At 46.0% G+C, this 14,521-nt stretch overlaps 1 protein-coding gene across 3 annotated transcripts in view; it reads left to right on the top strand.

Annotated features, from left to right (window-relative positions):
* Positions 1-14,521, top strand: part of MAP7D3 (MAP7 domain containing 3) — an 88,872-nt gene that overhangs the window by 44,284 nt on the left and 30,067 nt on the right. For 2 of the 3 annotated variants that reach the window (XM_032444179.1, XM_015860289.2), the window contains exon 1: positions 10,631-10,789. The exons of the other annotated variant lie outside the window; for it this stretch is intronic. In XM_032444179.1, coding sequence (XP_032300070.1) covers positions 10,702-10,789 — 88 coding nt within the window. In that variant the 5' untranslated portion in view covers positions 10,631-10,701. Of the gene's footprint in view, positions 1-10,630; positions 10,790-14,521 lie in introns of those variants that run through there. 3 annotated transcript variants of the gene reach the window in all.

The raw sequence follows: 14,521 nt of genomic DNA, 5'->3' as shown, positions 1-14,521 counted from the left end.
TATTCAGGAGAGCTCCCAATGCACCTTTCCTTTTACTGGAGGAAATCTTTAGATGGAATTTCACTCCTGTTTTATTCTGAACAACTTCTTGTCCTTCTATTGTCACAGCCGCACTCATGTCACAGCCACGACAAGGCACAAAGGTCCGAGTGGCACTGGGTGAGGTGCTGGCTCTACAAAACCAGCGTCAAACACCCATCGGGTCAAGGAGGATCCCGTTCATCACCGCACGGCCGAACGATGCACGCCGTGAACCGACACGGGGCCGCTGGATGTCACTGTTGCCCCACTCAAGCTCAGCCGTTCCTGGGCACGCAGCAGTTGGCTCCTGCAAGGAAAAAGGCTATCAATGAGGCCAGGCGGAAAGCAGACCAACAAGGAGAATAAAGAAAGCTGCTTAGTTTTCCAAAGCGGCGTTCAAAAGGAAGAGTAGGATTGCAAGAAGCAGGGAGGGAATTTTGCCCTCAGTTCATTGCTCCCTGACAGTGATGTAAGCTCAGTTCTTCAGGGCTTGCTGTGCCTGCAGATGGGAACACACCGTGCTGCATCCAGACCTCAGGTACATGGACATTGCAGCAACAAAACCACAAGTAACATCCAGAGGTTAATCATTTCCCACTGCCATTCTTCTCAAGACAGAAAGTAACAACCTGGCATCTCCAGGCTTCAGAAATCTCTTGACATTACCTTTGGAATCGTTTGTGTCAGTGGCACAAGACCAGCAAAACAACAAAGCAGAGATCTGGCCCTGTGCCTTTAATATCTCCCAGGTTACTTTGAACCTCCCCTTCCTCAGCTAAACCATAGTGATGTTAGTGGACAACAACTGTTCTCATCTAATTCAAACTATCCCATGCTCTTAATTTTGCATTGGACCATTTCCATTGGAAACACATTCTGGCCCCATTCACCGGCTGCTTCTTCCCATCTGCAACCAAAATCAGCAGCAATAACAGCCAAAACATCCCAAGCAGTCAGTGAGGGCTGAGAGCAGACACACGGAACAGCAGGAGGAAACCTTGCTCCAGAATGGTCCAGAGGATGGGTGGCTGCAGATGTGGAGGAGAAGAGAGCACATCCCAGGCATTGCTGCACCCAGTGAGAGCGGAGCAGCCAAGCTATGCCAGCTATTCTGCAAGGAAAGAGCAGATGACACAGAAACTTAAATAGATAAATGCCATAGCCAAGATTTTTTCTACAGCCCAAATTCATTGTGTGTCACATCACTGCTGCTTTTCTCATTCCTGTGGCTGGGGAATTTCTTAAAGTGATCGTAACACACACTCTAGACATGAGCCCAAACCTTGCTAAAGATTAGAGATGAAACACACAAGGGTGAGATCCACATCCCATGATGTCAGTTCCTCCCTTTGCTTGCACGTGGCCAGGATTTAGCCCTGGGTGTGCACTATGTGCCCAACAACAGGGCGTGCTACCAGCTGGCAGCACCACGCTGTTCCAGCAGCACTTGGTTTTGCCAGAATGGACTGACATGGAAAGTAGCAATGGCCCATAACACATCTCACAAGCCATGAATTATTACAGGTTTTATGGGCTTTTTTATTCTATTACTGAGCAGTGCCAGGAGTCCTTTTACTTTGTCCCTTACCAACGAGAAATGTATTTTATCCATTAATTATGCACACTAAATGTGAGTGGGAGGGAGAGCAATTCTTTTCTCTCCATTCTAGCTAGTTGTCTGCCTGCAGCTGGTGAGAAGGCAAAACCCGGCAGAGGTAGAGCCTGATGGGTGGAAACACAGCTCTGGGGCTGCCTTGAAGGAGCAGCCCTGCTCCCTTCCCTGTGGGCCCAGCCGCACTCACATTATTGCTTGCAGAGGGTAAAGCTGAGTTTATCCCACGGCTCTGCCTGTGTCTGCAGTGACTGTTTTATCGCTGCCAGGCGGCAAACCTTGAGTTTGGCAGTTTTATTCAGACTCATTTATTCTGAGTGCATCCTCGTGCCATCTGCAGAAAACTTTGATTGGGAATTTCCTATGGCTCCCTTTAACTCTTTTAATTCCTTTGTAAATAAGCAACAGCCTCACTTAGCAACCGCCTGACTCATTTCCTTTCCGTGCAATCCCCCCGGGGTTCATTCTGCTTTACTTCCTCTTCACATTTTCTGCATCTTCTGATACTTTTTTTCCTTTTTTAGCTGATGCAGGACGTTAAAAATAGTGACAGGATTTCAGCGTGTGTTTGCAAAATCAATACCACCCGCCTAGAGATCTTCCCGAGCCCTTTCTTTGATTAATTCCATGTTCTGTTGTGTAATTGCTGTTAATGTTAATTGTTGTGTAATTGCTGGGGGTTGGAACTACATGATCCTTGAGGTCCCTTCCAACCCGGGTGATTCTGTGATTCTGTGACACATTTTAGTAGCCCTAAACATTTTCTTTATGAACGTATCAACTGCTTCGGTACAATTCAGGTCTATGTTCTGAAATGTTTCTGAAATAACATTGGCATGAATGGCCTTGCCAGATTGAAACAACACACCTGAGAGACGAAAGCTTTTTGCTATCCTGGTCTTTTCAGCAGATGCCTGAGGGATATATGGATTTTTGCTGCACTCTTCTGTACTACCTAAACCTGTCCTCATACTCCTAACACAGAGTCATCTTTTAGCTGTGCAGAGATACCAAAGGTCCAACACACAGAACCCCCAAGCCCCAAAAAGAAGCGAGCCACGGCCTGAAGTTGTCTCCAGCTCCTGGGTGTATCTCAGCCCAGGTTTGAGTCCTATGGGATGGATTTATTATTGCAGAAGCCAAGCCTCCGCATCAACACCACCACCTCCCCCCCAGAACATTATGTCTGTGCTGTTCAGGGAGCTTGGAAGCTGCAGAGAGCTTTTAATTGAGCTCTCCAGGCTTATTGCTAATTGAACATCACTTTGGTGTTTGTCCATGAGAAGGTGAATGGAAGGTGAGGGGATGCTGCCTGAGCCAGAAGTGTACATGTTGAGCTGATGTCAAACAGGTGAGAACCAGGGTCTCACCATGTTGTTCCCAGTAGGATTAAAAAAAAACATTAGATATTTACAATATTGCACAGTCTCATGTCCTTGAGCTCAGTAGGAGAACACCAAGCATAGTTTCTCCTGTTAGGTGTTTCCAAATCATGGCCATTCATGTGGCCTTGTCCCACAACCGTCTGTCCTGCTGAATTTCATGAGCCCACCGGAGAACTCTGATTCCCACCAACACACAAACCACATGGCTTCCCTCAAGTCCTCCAGCCTTTACATTTGCAGGTACAAGCTTTGACATGCAGAGCACTGCTTTGGCTGGGAAACGAAAGAGAAACATTGTTTCTTCGCTGTCATTACAGAAATAGGTGCTAACCGCTCTTTCTATTCAGCTTCAAAGAGCACGGTGGTAAGTCAACCACCAGTTTAACCACAGCTGCAATGGAAGCACCCTCCACCTCAAGCATCGTTCCTAATTCCCCACTTATTCTGTTCTGCTGCTGCTTGCTGGATATAAATCCCAGATCAGATGCTGCAGAGCATCCTTCTGTGCTACATCCGTGCTCAGATATCCACACTGTTTTCATTTCTTAGCATTAAAACAGGCAGTGCATTCAAGACGACGGTAACTTCACAAGATGCATTACATCGAAGGCTTTGAAAGAAAGTTGTCCCGTGGAAGCAGGATGAAATCTGAATGCAAAGTCCAGCTTTGTGCTTGTACCACTGTTCTCGGGAAACAGTCAGAAAACCAGCAGGCAGGTATGAGTAGTTCTCTCTTTATTTCTGCAGGTGGCACCAAGCACACAGTTCTGAGACATTTCCTCTTTTAAAGATATTCTGAATGTCTAAAAGCTGATCCCAATGCTATTCTCCCAACCCTTGTCTGAATACTAGAACCTGAATACTAGAACAATTCACAGCAAAGGCAATAGGGTTTGGTTTGATCCTCATCCCTCAGTGCTACTGTAGTCAGATGCAAATCACTGGGCTGATGCAATATTTCTTCCTCCATCATCTAAGAGCAATTATAGCATTTCCACGAATTTCCCCTCCATCCTGACCACAGCACAAAACCCAGGTCTCCCTGGGCACCATTTCTTCCAGCCAACCCCCCTGCCTCCTTTCCTAGCATGAAGCCCCCACTGCTGTACAACTGGAGGCAATGGGAATTTGTCTTTGAAGCCAACAGAAGGAAGACTGACTTGGATATCTCTGTTCTGCACCAAACCCAATGCCTACTTGTAGGAGACTTACTACTCCACATTCCTCACTGGATTTCTCAAATTCTTATCTTTTTCTTACTTTCAAAAGCTTTTCCTCGCCCTTGTTCCTCTTCTTGCTGCTCTCTGGAAGGATACATCACCAACCAATCCACCACCCCCAGTTCTGTGTCCTACCCACTCCCTGCACCATCCATCCACCTTGCTGGAGCACCCTCCCACCCTTTTGCAGGGACTGCATTTCGCTGCAGCCTTTTGGAGCTGTTACTCTTATCTTCAGCCAAACGTATCTGCCGTGCTCACGTGCAAAGGAGAGAAAGACAGCTTAGGGGCCTGAGCCCCCAAATGTCGTGACTTAGTAATTTAGCAACATGTTTAATTCACCACTGGCTTATGAGCAAAATAAGGGAGTCAGCTTCATCCTTGATTCCTGCATTTTAAAATAAACAAACCCATATATTACTGTACAGTCATGCTCAGAGAAACCACGAGCTCCAGGGCTGGAAATAATGGGAAACGAATGATGTTATACCTGTCCTATCCTCCTCCCCACCCTGCTCCACATAGCACACAAAACACAAAGACTGGCTGGCAGACTACACCCATCACCTTTCCATTTGGCAGCTGCCTGTGTTATGTGTAATTCCTACATCGAGCTGTCCATGTACTCATGGCACATGGTACACAATCAGTGCAAAACTAATGCAGATTTTCCCTTATTTCCTTGCATTTTGGGGACACAAAGTAATGGATTATTTCATTCATGGAGTATTTCTGGCCTACAGCAGAGTGTAGTACTTGTCAATGTGTTTTAGAAACGTTATACTTCAAAGTTAGTGTCTGACAGTCACAAATCATGAACTAACTGGAAATTCATGACATCACTTTCAAGCAGATAAGGAACTACCACTGAAAAGTAACACTTATTACACTGAATAATAGTAAAAGTACTTATTTTTCCAGGTACAGGATGGCAAGAGCTTGCCCAGATGTCACTGTGTAGTAAGAATGAGTAAATGTCAGTATTCAGATGGAAATTTCAAACTGAAAACTCCCACCCTCATATGCACAGCTCCAGTGCTGTTCTTGCAGGGTTTGTCACAGTTTCTTTTCATACAAACTACGCAGCCTCAGCACTGCAGGAGTCAGTGAGTGCAGGCTGCCTGAAAGCCATGTCCCTGGGATTCCCCTGCCAGCAAATGAGGCTGCTAACCTGTTGGGCTGAGCATGCTGCTGTCATACCAAGAACAAGCCATACTGCTGGTGGATGGAAGCACCACACAGGCACATGCAGAAGCACGAGGCACTTCATTCATTTCCTGTAGCAGAGCAAGCAAGCTTCAAAGAGCCTCAGTGTGAGCCGCCTGCTTTCAACCAGTGCAAAAATGTATTGAAACTGGGTATTTCATGTACCAGGGCAGGTGCTGCATCACCACATGTTACAGCAGATTCTTCAGATCTTTTCAGACTTCTCTCCCTTTTTCTCCTTCACTGGACAAACCATTCAACCTCAATCACAGGCTTGCAGCAGAGTTCATACACATATGGGTATTATCACACTGTGTTCACAGTAATTTACACCAGACCACTTACCACTTGGGGCTTCAAACCACTTGGGGCTCTCCACTGTTGACTTGAGCCAAACGTACTCATGTAAAAGAAGAAGTCCTGGCCAACAAGACAGGAGAAATGTTATGAGTGATGCTGTGATCTGCGTTAATCACAGTCATACCAAAAGCCATTTACACCCAGAAAACAGGAGCCACAGAGCTTCATGTTGGCAGGGAGAGAGTGCTGGAGAGAGCTCTAGCTCACTACAGCCTGTGTTGGACTGCTCTATGGAGGCTGGTTTTTTGGCTGCTAGGCATTCAGGTTGTTGGTGGCTGCTGGGCAAGGGTATGGAAGAGTGATGATAAATTGGAGTGTGCTGTTTGAATTAATACCATTTGTATGGTCAACTAGCATTGCCGTAATATGTATCTAAGGGATTCCCACTCACTATTCCTATGCCTCATTTATTCCAGAAACACATGAATGCATTGCTGGTTCGGCACTTCCTAGAAGAAAGAAATCTAACTCTTCTTGATAAAGATGTAAATAAATGCAAAGCTGGGCAGAGTGAATTTCTGGGGGGCCTACAGTCCTGTGTGTTGCTGAATTCATCGCCCATAGCATCTAGTCATCATTATGCTCTTACCCATTACTCCACACTCACAGAACCGAGCCAGTGCTTATTACACAGCCACACTGGAGGCCTAATTGCGGAGTACATCACTGATTGCATTAAAGGGGGCAGTGGGGGGTGGTGGTGTAATAACTGATTGCCCATGCATGCAAAATGTAACCGGTATGCTTTCAGCATGTGCATGATTTGCAGTTCTTACTTAAAAACTGGTTGCCATAGACAGACCTCACACAGGACACCTTCACACAGTCAAGTCAGGGACGTCTTGCTACCTGCTGAAAACTTACCATTTTATAGTTTCAGTTTTGATTCATACATATGTATTCTTTAAGTGGAGCATACTCTTTCTCTGTGGTGGAAAAGCACCTCTTGGACTTCATGATATTTGAAGGTCTCTTCCAACTATTCTATTCTATACTATTCTGTTCTGATCTGTTCCAGTCTACTTTACTGTACTCTCCTCTATTCCTGTTCTATATAGTACTCTGTGCTGTTATTACTACAAAGCCAATATGCTTTCTTTAGATGTTATTGCCAAAGACTTCCAAAGCTTGAAGTTCAAAAACAGATGTGAGGTCAAAGAGATCATGGAAGGGTTAGATTTTGGATGACAGGTGATTAGAAAATCCTCAAGGAAAAGCATATGGCCTTTTTCTTCCTACTCCATGCCACCATTCAGAGCTTTAAAAGAAGAGCAATCCAAATGGGAAAGCATGAAGCCTGCTTATGACAGATGATAATGAAATGCCTGTCTCTACAATGCAGTCTGCAGATTCAAGAGTAAATGCCACTGTAGCAATGAATTGTCAAAACAGCCCTATTGAACAAGGAAATCAGCACCAGACACATTGGTGCTTGTGTTTTACAACTCTGGGCTCCAAATGCAGCCATTTATCACTCCTTGCTGAATGTGAGGTCCTGACTTTCTCAGCATCACAGCACTTGTCAGGTGTCTGTTTACCAAGCGCCATCTGATGGGTCTGAAACTGACTTTCAGGTTACATTCAGGGGAAAAGAAATGTGTAAAAAGAGCATTTTGTTTGTGTTAACTGAGCACAGATCTAATCAGAATCTGATCCTGCATCTCTCGCTATGTGTGCATGGACGTGTGGGTGCAGGGAGGCAGAGGAAATATGTGATACAAGTCATAAAAGCTCCTAGATAATGCCTCTAAAGTATTTCTAAGCCAGTGCACAAGTAACAATATACAGAGACTTAAATTCAGACACAAGGGATCTATTTTACGTGGACAGAAGAATACTCATGTGGAATACGCACACAAAGAAGCTTCTTAGGCAAAACAAACAAACAAACACTGGAGTCATTTATCTCCTTACCCTCTTTTTGTGCCAGAATACAGGAGCTCCACAGTGTTACAGTGGAAGAGGCCTCTCTCTGTGCCTGCTGGGTTCGGCTGCAGAATCCCACTCCAGCCCTTTCAGCTGGGTCAGGGCTGTGGGGCCATTTCATGAGAGGACAAGGTAGGGTCTATGGAAAAGCAGCCCGTGAGACCAGGGTCTTTCAAAGCCATGTAAGGAGCCAGTGGGAATTGCCAAAGCAGCAATCTCCAAGCTAAAACAGGAAAGAAAACCATAGATGACAGTAACAGCTCTGCTGCTGCAACCTCTTCTCTAAATATTTTCCTTACAGAAAGGAACTGTGCATCTGACTGAGAGGACAATTTCTGAGGGCTCTTATATGACTCCTCAAATCTATGCAATGATCTGAAGATCACCCTGATAGTTCCCATCAGGAATCCCACTTGTTTGCCCAAGTGTTATTTCAGAATGAAATTGGTCTTTGAAAGCTGAGCTAAAATACAAAGAGCTAAAATCTTTCTTGATGCAGTTGAATATGACCCATAGCTTTTACTGCACACTGAAGTTGGTACGTTTGGGTTAACCGAATGGGGGAGAGGCAGATTCAGCAGCAGAGTTAACAGATTGCAACTCCCATAAAATAGATGGAAATATGGCTTCTCAGCACTGCAAATACAGCCAGTATCTGTGCAAGGCACATGGTCTTTGGCCTCTGACAGAGAGAAAAGCAAATTGAATACAGACATCCTCAAATATAAATTACTAGTGAGTTGCGGAGGGGTCCCCTTACAACCTGCTTAGAACTGCAGCTAGATGGCACTGGGACAAAGGAGGCCTTTTGAAGGAGGTAAATCCCAAAAAGCCCGGAGAAGTTGAATTTTGTTCTCCTTTTACCATCAGTTTGAAAGCATATCTTTCAGAAGAACCCAACTTTGCAACAACAGAAAACCATCTTGGCAGCACTGGGTTACCAAGAGATGCTTTCATACCCTCTTAACTGAAACATTACTTTGCCATCTCAGATCCCCCTATAAGTACTCACTTCGAGGTTGGGAACCATCAGGGTGATCTTCAGATCATTGCATAGATTTGAGGAGTCATATAAGAGCCCTCAGAAATTGTCCTGTCAGTCAGATGCACAGCACTGTAACCATCCACGGTGGTGTTTTATCTCGGCACCCCTTGGAATAATACAATGCTCATAAAAAAAAACAGTCACTGCTGGAATATATTATCTCATCAGCACATGATGATAAGATTAAATTGTTTGGTATTAAAAGCGATAAGGATTACCATATCAGTGTTCAGCTTGTTGGACTTGTATTACTTAGAGCAATTGACAGTAATCACATCAAAATTCTGGATAATTTAGCAATGATTTGGTAGTAATTACCAGATTGGGCTGTAAGGCAAAGGAAACCAGTGCAGCTAACATGCACTCAGTAGCAGCCTTGAGAGCTCTGCTTAAAGGAAAGCCAGAGCACAAACAAATTGATGTACGAATGCCAAAAGGACAAGAGATGGGGAGAATGAGCTGTCATACCCCATGTGGATGTCATGGGGAATATGTATGTGAAGGCTACAGCTGGGTGTTCCCCTGTTCAATGAGGCCCAATGGGCATGCACAGCATTACAAACAGGAAAGGAGTGGACCTGTTTCCACATGTGTTATAATGCACATATCAGATGCTTGGTGTTTGTTCATTCTCACTTTATTCCTGTTCGTATGCATTAGACTCCCGTCCTTACAAAACATAGCAAAGAATGATCTAAGATACAGAACTGAAGCATCAGACCATTTCTGCAGGTGACCTCAGGCAGAGAGACACCACCACGCTGCCTTCCCTTCAACTCAGTTAGCTTTTGCTGAGTGGGAAGTGCTGCTATGTGTCCAAGGGGCCGTGCTCCTGACCATGCTTTCAGGGAGGCTGCTTCCCCTTTCACAGCACTGTGACACCACTGACTCATGCTTAGCTTGTGACACCCCAGATTGTTTCTTTCTGTTCTATTTGCTGCTTACTGAGCAAGCTGTCCTCTGTCTCATCCTCCTGCTGCATTGGTCCCTATTTCCATTTCTTTTTCAGGTATTACATTAATAACTTGTCAAGATCATTCTGAATTCTAAGCTCGCCCTCCAGCATATCAGCAACGCTTACAAATGTAATAGGAACGCTTCCCATTCTATCATTCAGGTACTTAATAAACACACAAGGCCAAGAGCAAACTAAGGGCTTGATTCTTGATCACCTCTTATATTAAGGAATAAACACAAGTCAATTTGAAGTCAATTTGAGCCCAGACTGAAAAATGAGGTCTGTAGAGGGCAGGTGCATTGGCAACAGAGATGGCTGCAGGTTCTCATCCCAGCAGGAGAGCAATAAAGAACACACAGTTAAAGTCCATTCGGAGAGAACATCCAATGGCTACAGCAGTGTTCATGTCACCCATTTTCTTCCTATCAGCCACAGCAGTTACCTTCACCACAGGAAACCTACCACCATCTGTAACAATATATGCCTTACGCCTTTGGATTTATAACACGAAGGTGAAAGATAAGCATCCCATCAACATGTGTACCAATGGAGAGCAGGAAGGAATAACGCCTCACTTCCACCTCCAGAGCTCCTTTGTCACTCTTGGACTTGAATGTGTTCGGCCTTTTGAATTAATTCACATCTCCTGCTGCCCCACCATGAACACACATATAAACTATTGAGACGGGTAGCCTGCCTGCTCTTTATACCACATCTGCTGTAGCTTATGCTGTACAGAATCACTCTAAGCCCTTCTGGTGACGTTTTACAATGGCTATTGATGGACCTCAATTGAACCTCAGCCTCCGGTGATTGCGGTCCTCGAGGTGCCGGCGCCGTGCAGCCGCCAGACCCTCCCCTGCCGGCCCGGCCCTGCCTCCCCCCGGGCGGTGCGGAGCGTGCGCACTGCGCTCCCGCGTCCCCCTTCAGCCCGGCCGGCGGAGTTGCGCGTCCCGGCGGCGCTGAAGATGGCGGAGGGCGGAGGAGTCGCGCCCCCCCCGTCCTGCTCTTCCACTTCTTCCTCCTCCTCCTTGAAGGGGCTGCGGGAGCAGATGGGTGAGAGGGGGAACGAGGGGACACGGGGTCGGGCTCGGAGGGCGCGGAGCGGGGGAACGGCGCGGGCTTTGTGCGGGGCCGAGGCCGGGGAGCCGCTCTCTCCCCACCGGGCCGCGCTGCCCGGAGCTCCGGCCGTGCGGGGAGTCCGTTGCTCGGACGTGGCGGCGGGCAGAGCTGCTCGGTCTGCAGCTCCTGCAACGTGTTGTCCCGGCGGGGCGACATGGGAACCCTCCGAAGTGCGGGAGGAGGGGACAGGATGTGGCTCTGCTCGTAGGGGATGGGATCATAGCGTTGTTTGCTTTGCTTTTCTTTCTTTCTCCCCTCCTTTGTGCTCTGGCTGAAGGTACTCGGCACTGCTTTGGGTTTGTTCTCATGTGCCTGTTTGTTTTCGAGACCCCTAAATATCTGTATAGTTTGCGAGGTGCTCAGTGCATGCACCAGGCACAGTTCTGCTCACACAGCTTCGTTATCAGTTATCAAAGGCGAATAACTCCTCCCTCTGATTGCTACAAAAAGGGGCATGGTGGATGTTGATGGCTTGGTTTGATCTAAACTAACGTGGGCTCTGTGCAGGGGCTGCTGTGACAGCCTCCCGTGGGGGCCTTTGTGCTGTGTCTGTGCAGGGACATACAGAAGAGTGCTAGCAGAAGGTGCTCATTTCTTCCCCGTGTTCAGTATATTACCTAACTGCACTTTTCATTTCCCAGTTGAAGTTAAGATAAAGTAAGCCCAGTGTTTGAGCGAGGTAACAGCCAGCCAGAAATGGTGCCTCTCATTGCACAGTGTCTGCTTCGGCCCTGTCCTCCCTGCTGGCACTGCAGAATGGTGCATGGGATGCTCTCGTGCTGCATTTCTGCAGAGGCCCTGAGGAGCAGGACACACGTGTTTGCTGACAGCTGTCATGGCCAGGTGTAGTGAAACCAGAGGTGAGATGTTCCTTGAACCAGGTTCTTTAGGTATATATGCATATGTTGTGATGTGCCCATCATGTTTAATAAGTAAAAACCCCTCACTAGATCCTGGAAAGAATAGGCTTCAATTGATTTATTTCCTCCCCTGAGGGGGGTTATATAGGAGTCATTGAACCAGAACCTAAACCTCAGCTTACACAGAATGCATTTGTACCACTTAGTGCTGGAAGATGAAATCAGTGCTAATGTGAGCCAAAGCAATGCTGCTGTGAGCACACCCTGCTGTAGTGCTGCCCCGATTCCTCCCTTGCTATCTAGGGAGAGCAGAATGTTTAGAAACAGTCCTTGCAATCCAGTGGCTGACAGTGGTATTTGCAAGATAATTGTGGCTGTGTTTGCTGCTCTTTTGCAGAGTTATGAGCAGCTTACCATAATGCTCCCAGCCGGCCTCTGCTGCTCTGTGGGATGTTGTGTACTTGGCTGTTTTGTCTGGAGAACAAATGTCTGTGCAAACAGATGGAGTGCTGCAAGTACCCTCAGTCCTTTGCCTGTGGATTTCTGGTTGAGCATCTCATGTCTAAGGCCACTAAAGACAAATGGGCAGCACCTTGCTGAGATACCATGGATCCAAGACAGGGCAAAAGGGATATGTGCTTTGAATGAAGTTACCTCTTGCAATTCACACTATTATTCACATAAGGGCAAGGTGTTTCATAGGGCCTCAGCTGTAATGAAGGTTCTGCAGGCCATATCGTTCTTGCAGTATCAATTCTACAACTGCAGTAATTTTCTGCCCCTACACATCTGTCCAATCTTATTTCATTTTGGTTATCGCAGCTAGTCATGTGTGAACAGGCAGCTTCCATTAGTATGAGTTGTGGTGCCATACTATGAAACAGCAGCCCAGAAATAGCGCTTTGTTACCCTGTTCTTATGATACAAGCTATTGTTACCCATCAGGGACAAGGAGGAAGTTTGCTTAGATTCTAACAGCATATGCACCAAGCTTGTAAAGATTGGAAGAAGGGAGATGGTCAGTTACCTGTGGGTTACCCGGTAGGTGAGGCTTTTGTGAGTGGTGCAGGTCACCATTTAAGCTGATGTAGCCTCGGTGTGTTTTATTCTTCTATCTTCTTTTGCACTGGAATCTGGAGGTTTCTCGTTGTTTGTGATATCAGTGACAGGGAAGAAGTGTTTGCTTTGGCAGCTGAGCTGCTGGGATGTCACTTGTGTGCTGAGTCACCGTAATGCAGGTGGTTCAAAACGTGCCCATTTAGTATATTAAAATGCTCTATGGAAATGTTCACTTCCTAGACCTACTCAGTCTCTTGAGAATCGTGTCTCAGGACTTGGAACAAAAACAAAGTGCCTTTCTACAAAGGTGTAATTCCCATTGCCTTTGTGGCCAAGCCCAGTTTGCTCCTAAATTGTCTGCTGCAAGAGCAGCTCCAGTCGGTCTGAGTGGTTGTGTCTCCCTGCCTGAGTGACTCTATGGCTTTGTCCATCTTACCTGGAACACAGCTCCTGGGGATTCTTTTAAATCAAATGCATACATACAGAATTAGCGCTGAGAGAATTCTAGTGAAAAACAAATAGAGGTAATTAGTTCCTCAAGCAAGTAGAAAGGAACACATGCAGAGGTGTCTGGTCTGCAGGTAATAGTTATCTGGTGATGTCTTCAGTGCACAGAACTCATAGCAGCAGCTATGGCAGAGTTCCACAGCAGGTGTGAGTTAACACATCACTGTTCACATTCATAGGCACATACAGAATATTTGGGGAAACAGCTCCATTCTCTGTACGCTTTACGCATTAACATTGCAGAAGATACATTTGGATTCCATGCTTCCTTTTAGATAAAGGTGTTACACAAACAATGGCTTGCAAGGATCACAGCTGTAATGGTGAAACAGATACTGTGGTTTCTGCCGTCCCCAAGTACACAGCCTTAAAGTGTGGCTGAAATTAAGGCCTGCTTTCTCTTTAGGCACTTTTAAAGTAAGAAAATGGATGGGATCATTGAAATTACTGTTACATCATTATTAATTTTCAGTTATTAGAAGTGCCCACAGTCCTGTTGTGAAAGGATGACAAACATTCTGAGCATGCAGTGGTAATGGCTTTCTGGACATGATGTATCAGCTGACCTGCTATAATTCAGCAGCAAACACAGGACTTCAAATGCCTGATCTACCACAAATGAATCAGAACTATTTAGCACCTCATTATGTATCTTACAGCCAGGTAGTCCTTAATTGATGACATGCTTTTGATACATTCATTTGTGCCTATAGGATAATGACAGCTGTTGTAGATGCTGGTGGTTCGCTTGGTACCACTGGCAGTGTTCATTGTAGCTCTTTCTTTTCTTCATAGTGTTTTTCTGCCTTCGTAATTCACAGGGGACTTCTAAAATACTGCTTTATGAGCACTGAGCTGGCTCTTAATTCACTGAAACCCTCTGCTGTTTGAATGCACTGACCTGAATCTTTGGAGGGGGAGCAAGGGTGCTGCAGTGGCTGTGAGCAGCTTCATTTGCCGTGGGGAGTTGTATCTGCCTAGGAGGGTTAGGCAGCAAACAGGAGAGCAGGAGCATTTATCTGCAAGGGAATGCTTCGAGTGAGCAAAAGCAACCAGGCTGCTCAGGGAAGAGGGAAGTAGAGCAAAGGAGAAGTGAAGGAAAGAAATCAGACAATAGATGTGAAAACTCTTTTTTCCTTCTGTGCCTGTTAAACCCTGTCAGGCTTGAATACACCTATATATAAGCATGTAACTTTGTGTAACTTCCTTTTCACAGTGAATCCACTTGGAACACTGTGAG

This window comes from Coturnix japonica, chromosome 4 (assembly GCF_001577835.2).
Source record: "Coturnix japonica isolate 7356 chromosome 4, Coturnix japonica 2.1, whole genome shotgun sequence".
NCBI lineage: Eukaryota > Metazoa > Chordata > Aves > Galliformes > Phasianidae > Coturnix > Coturnix japonica.
This window is presented reverse-complemented; position numbering and strand designations above follow the sequence as displayed.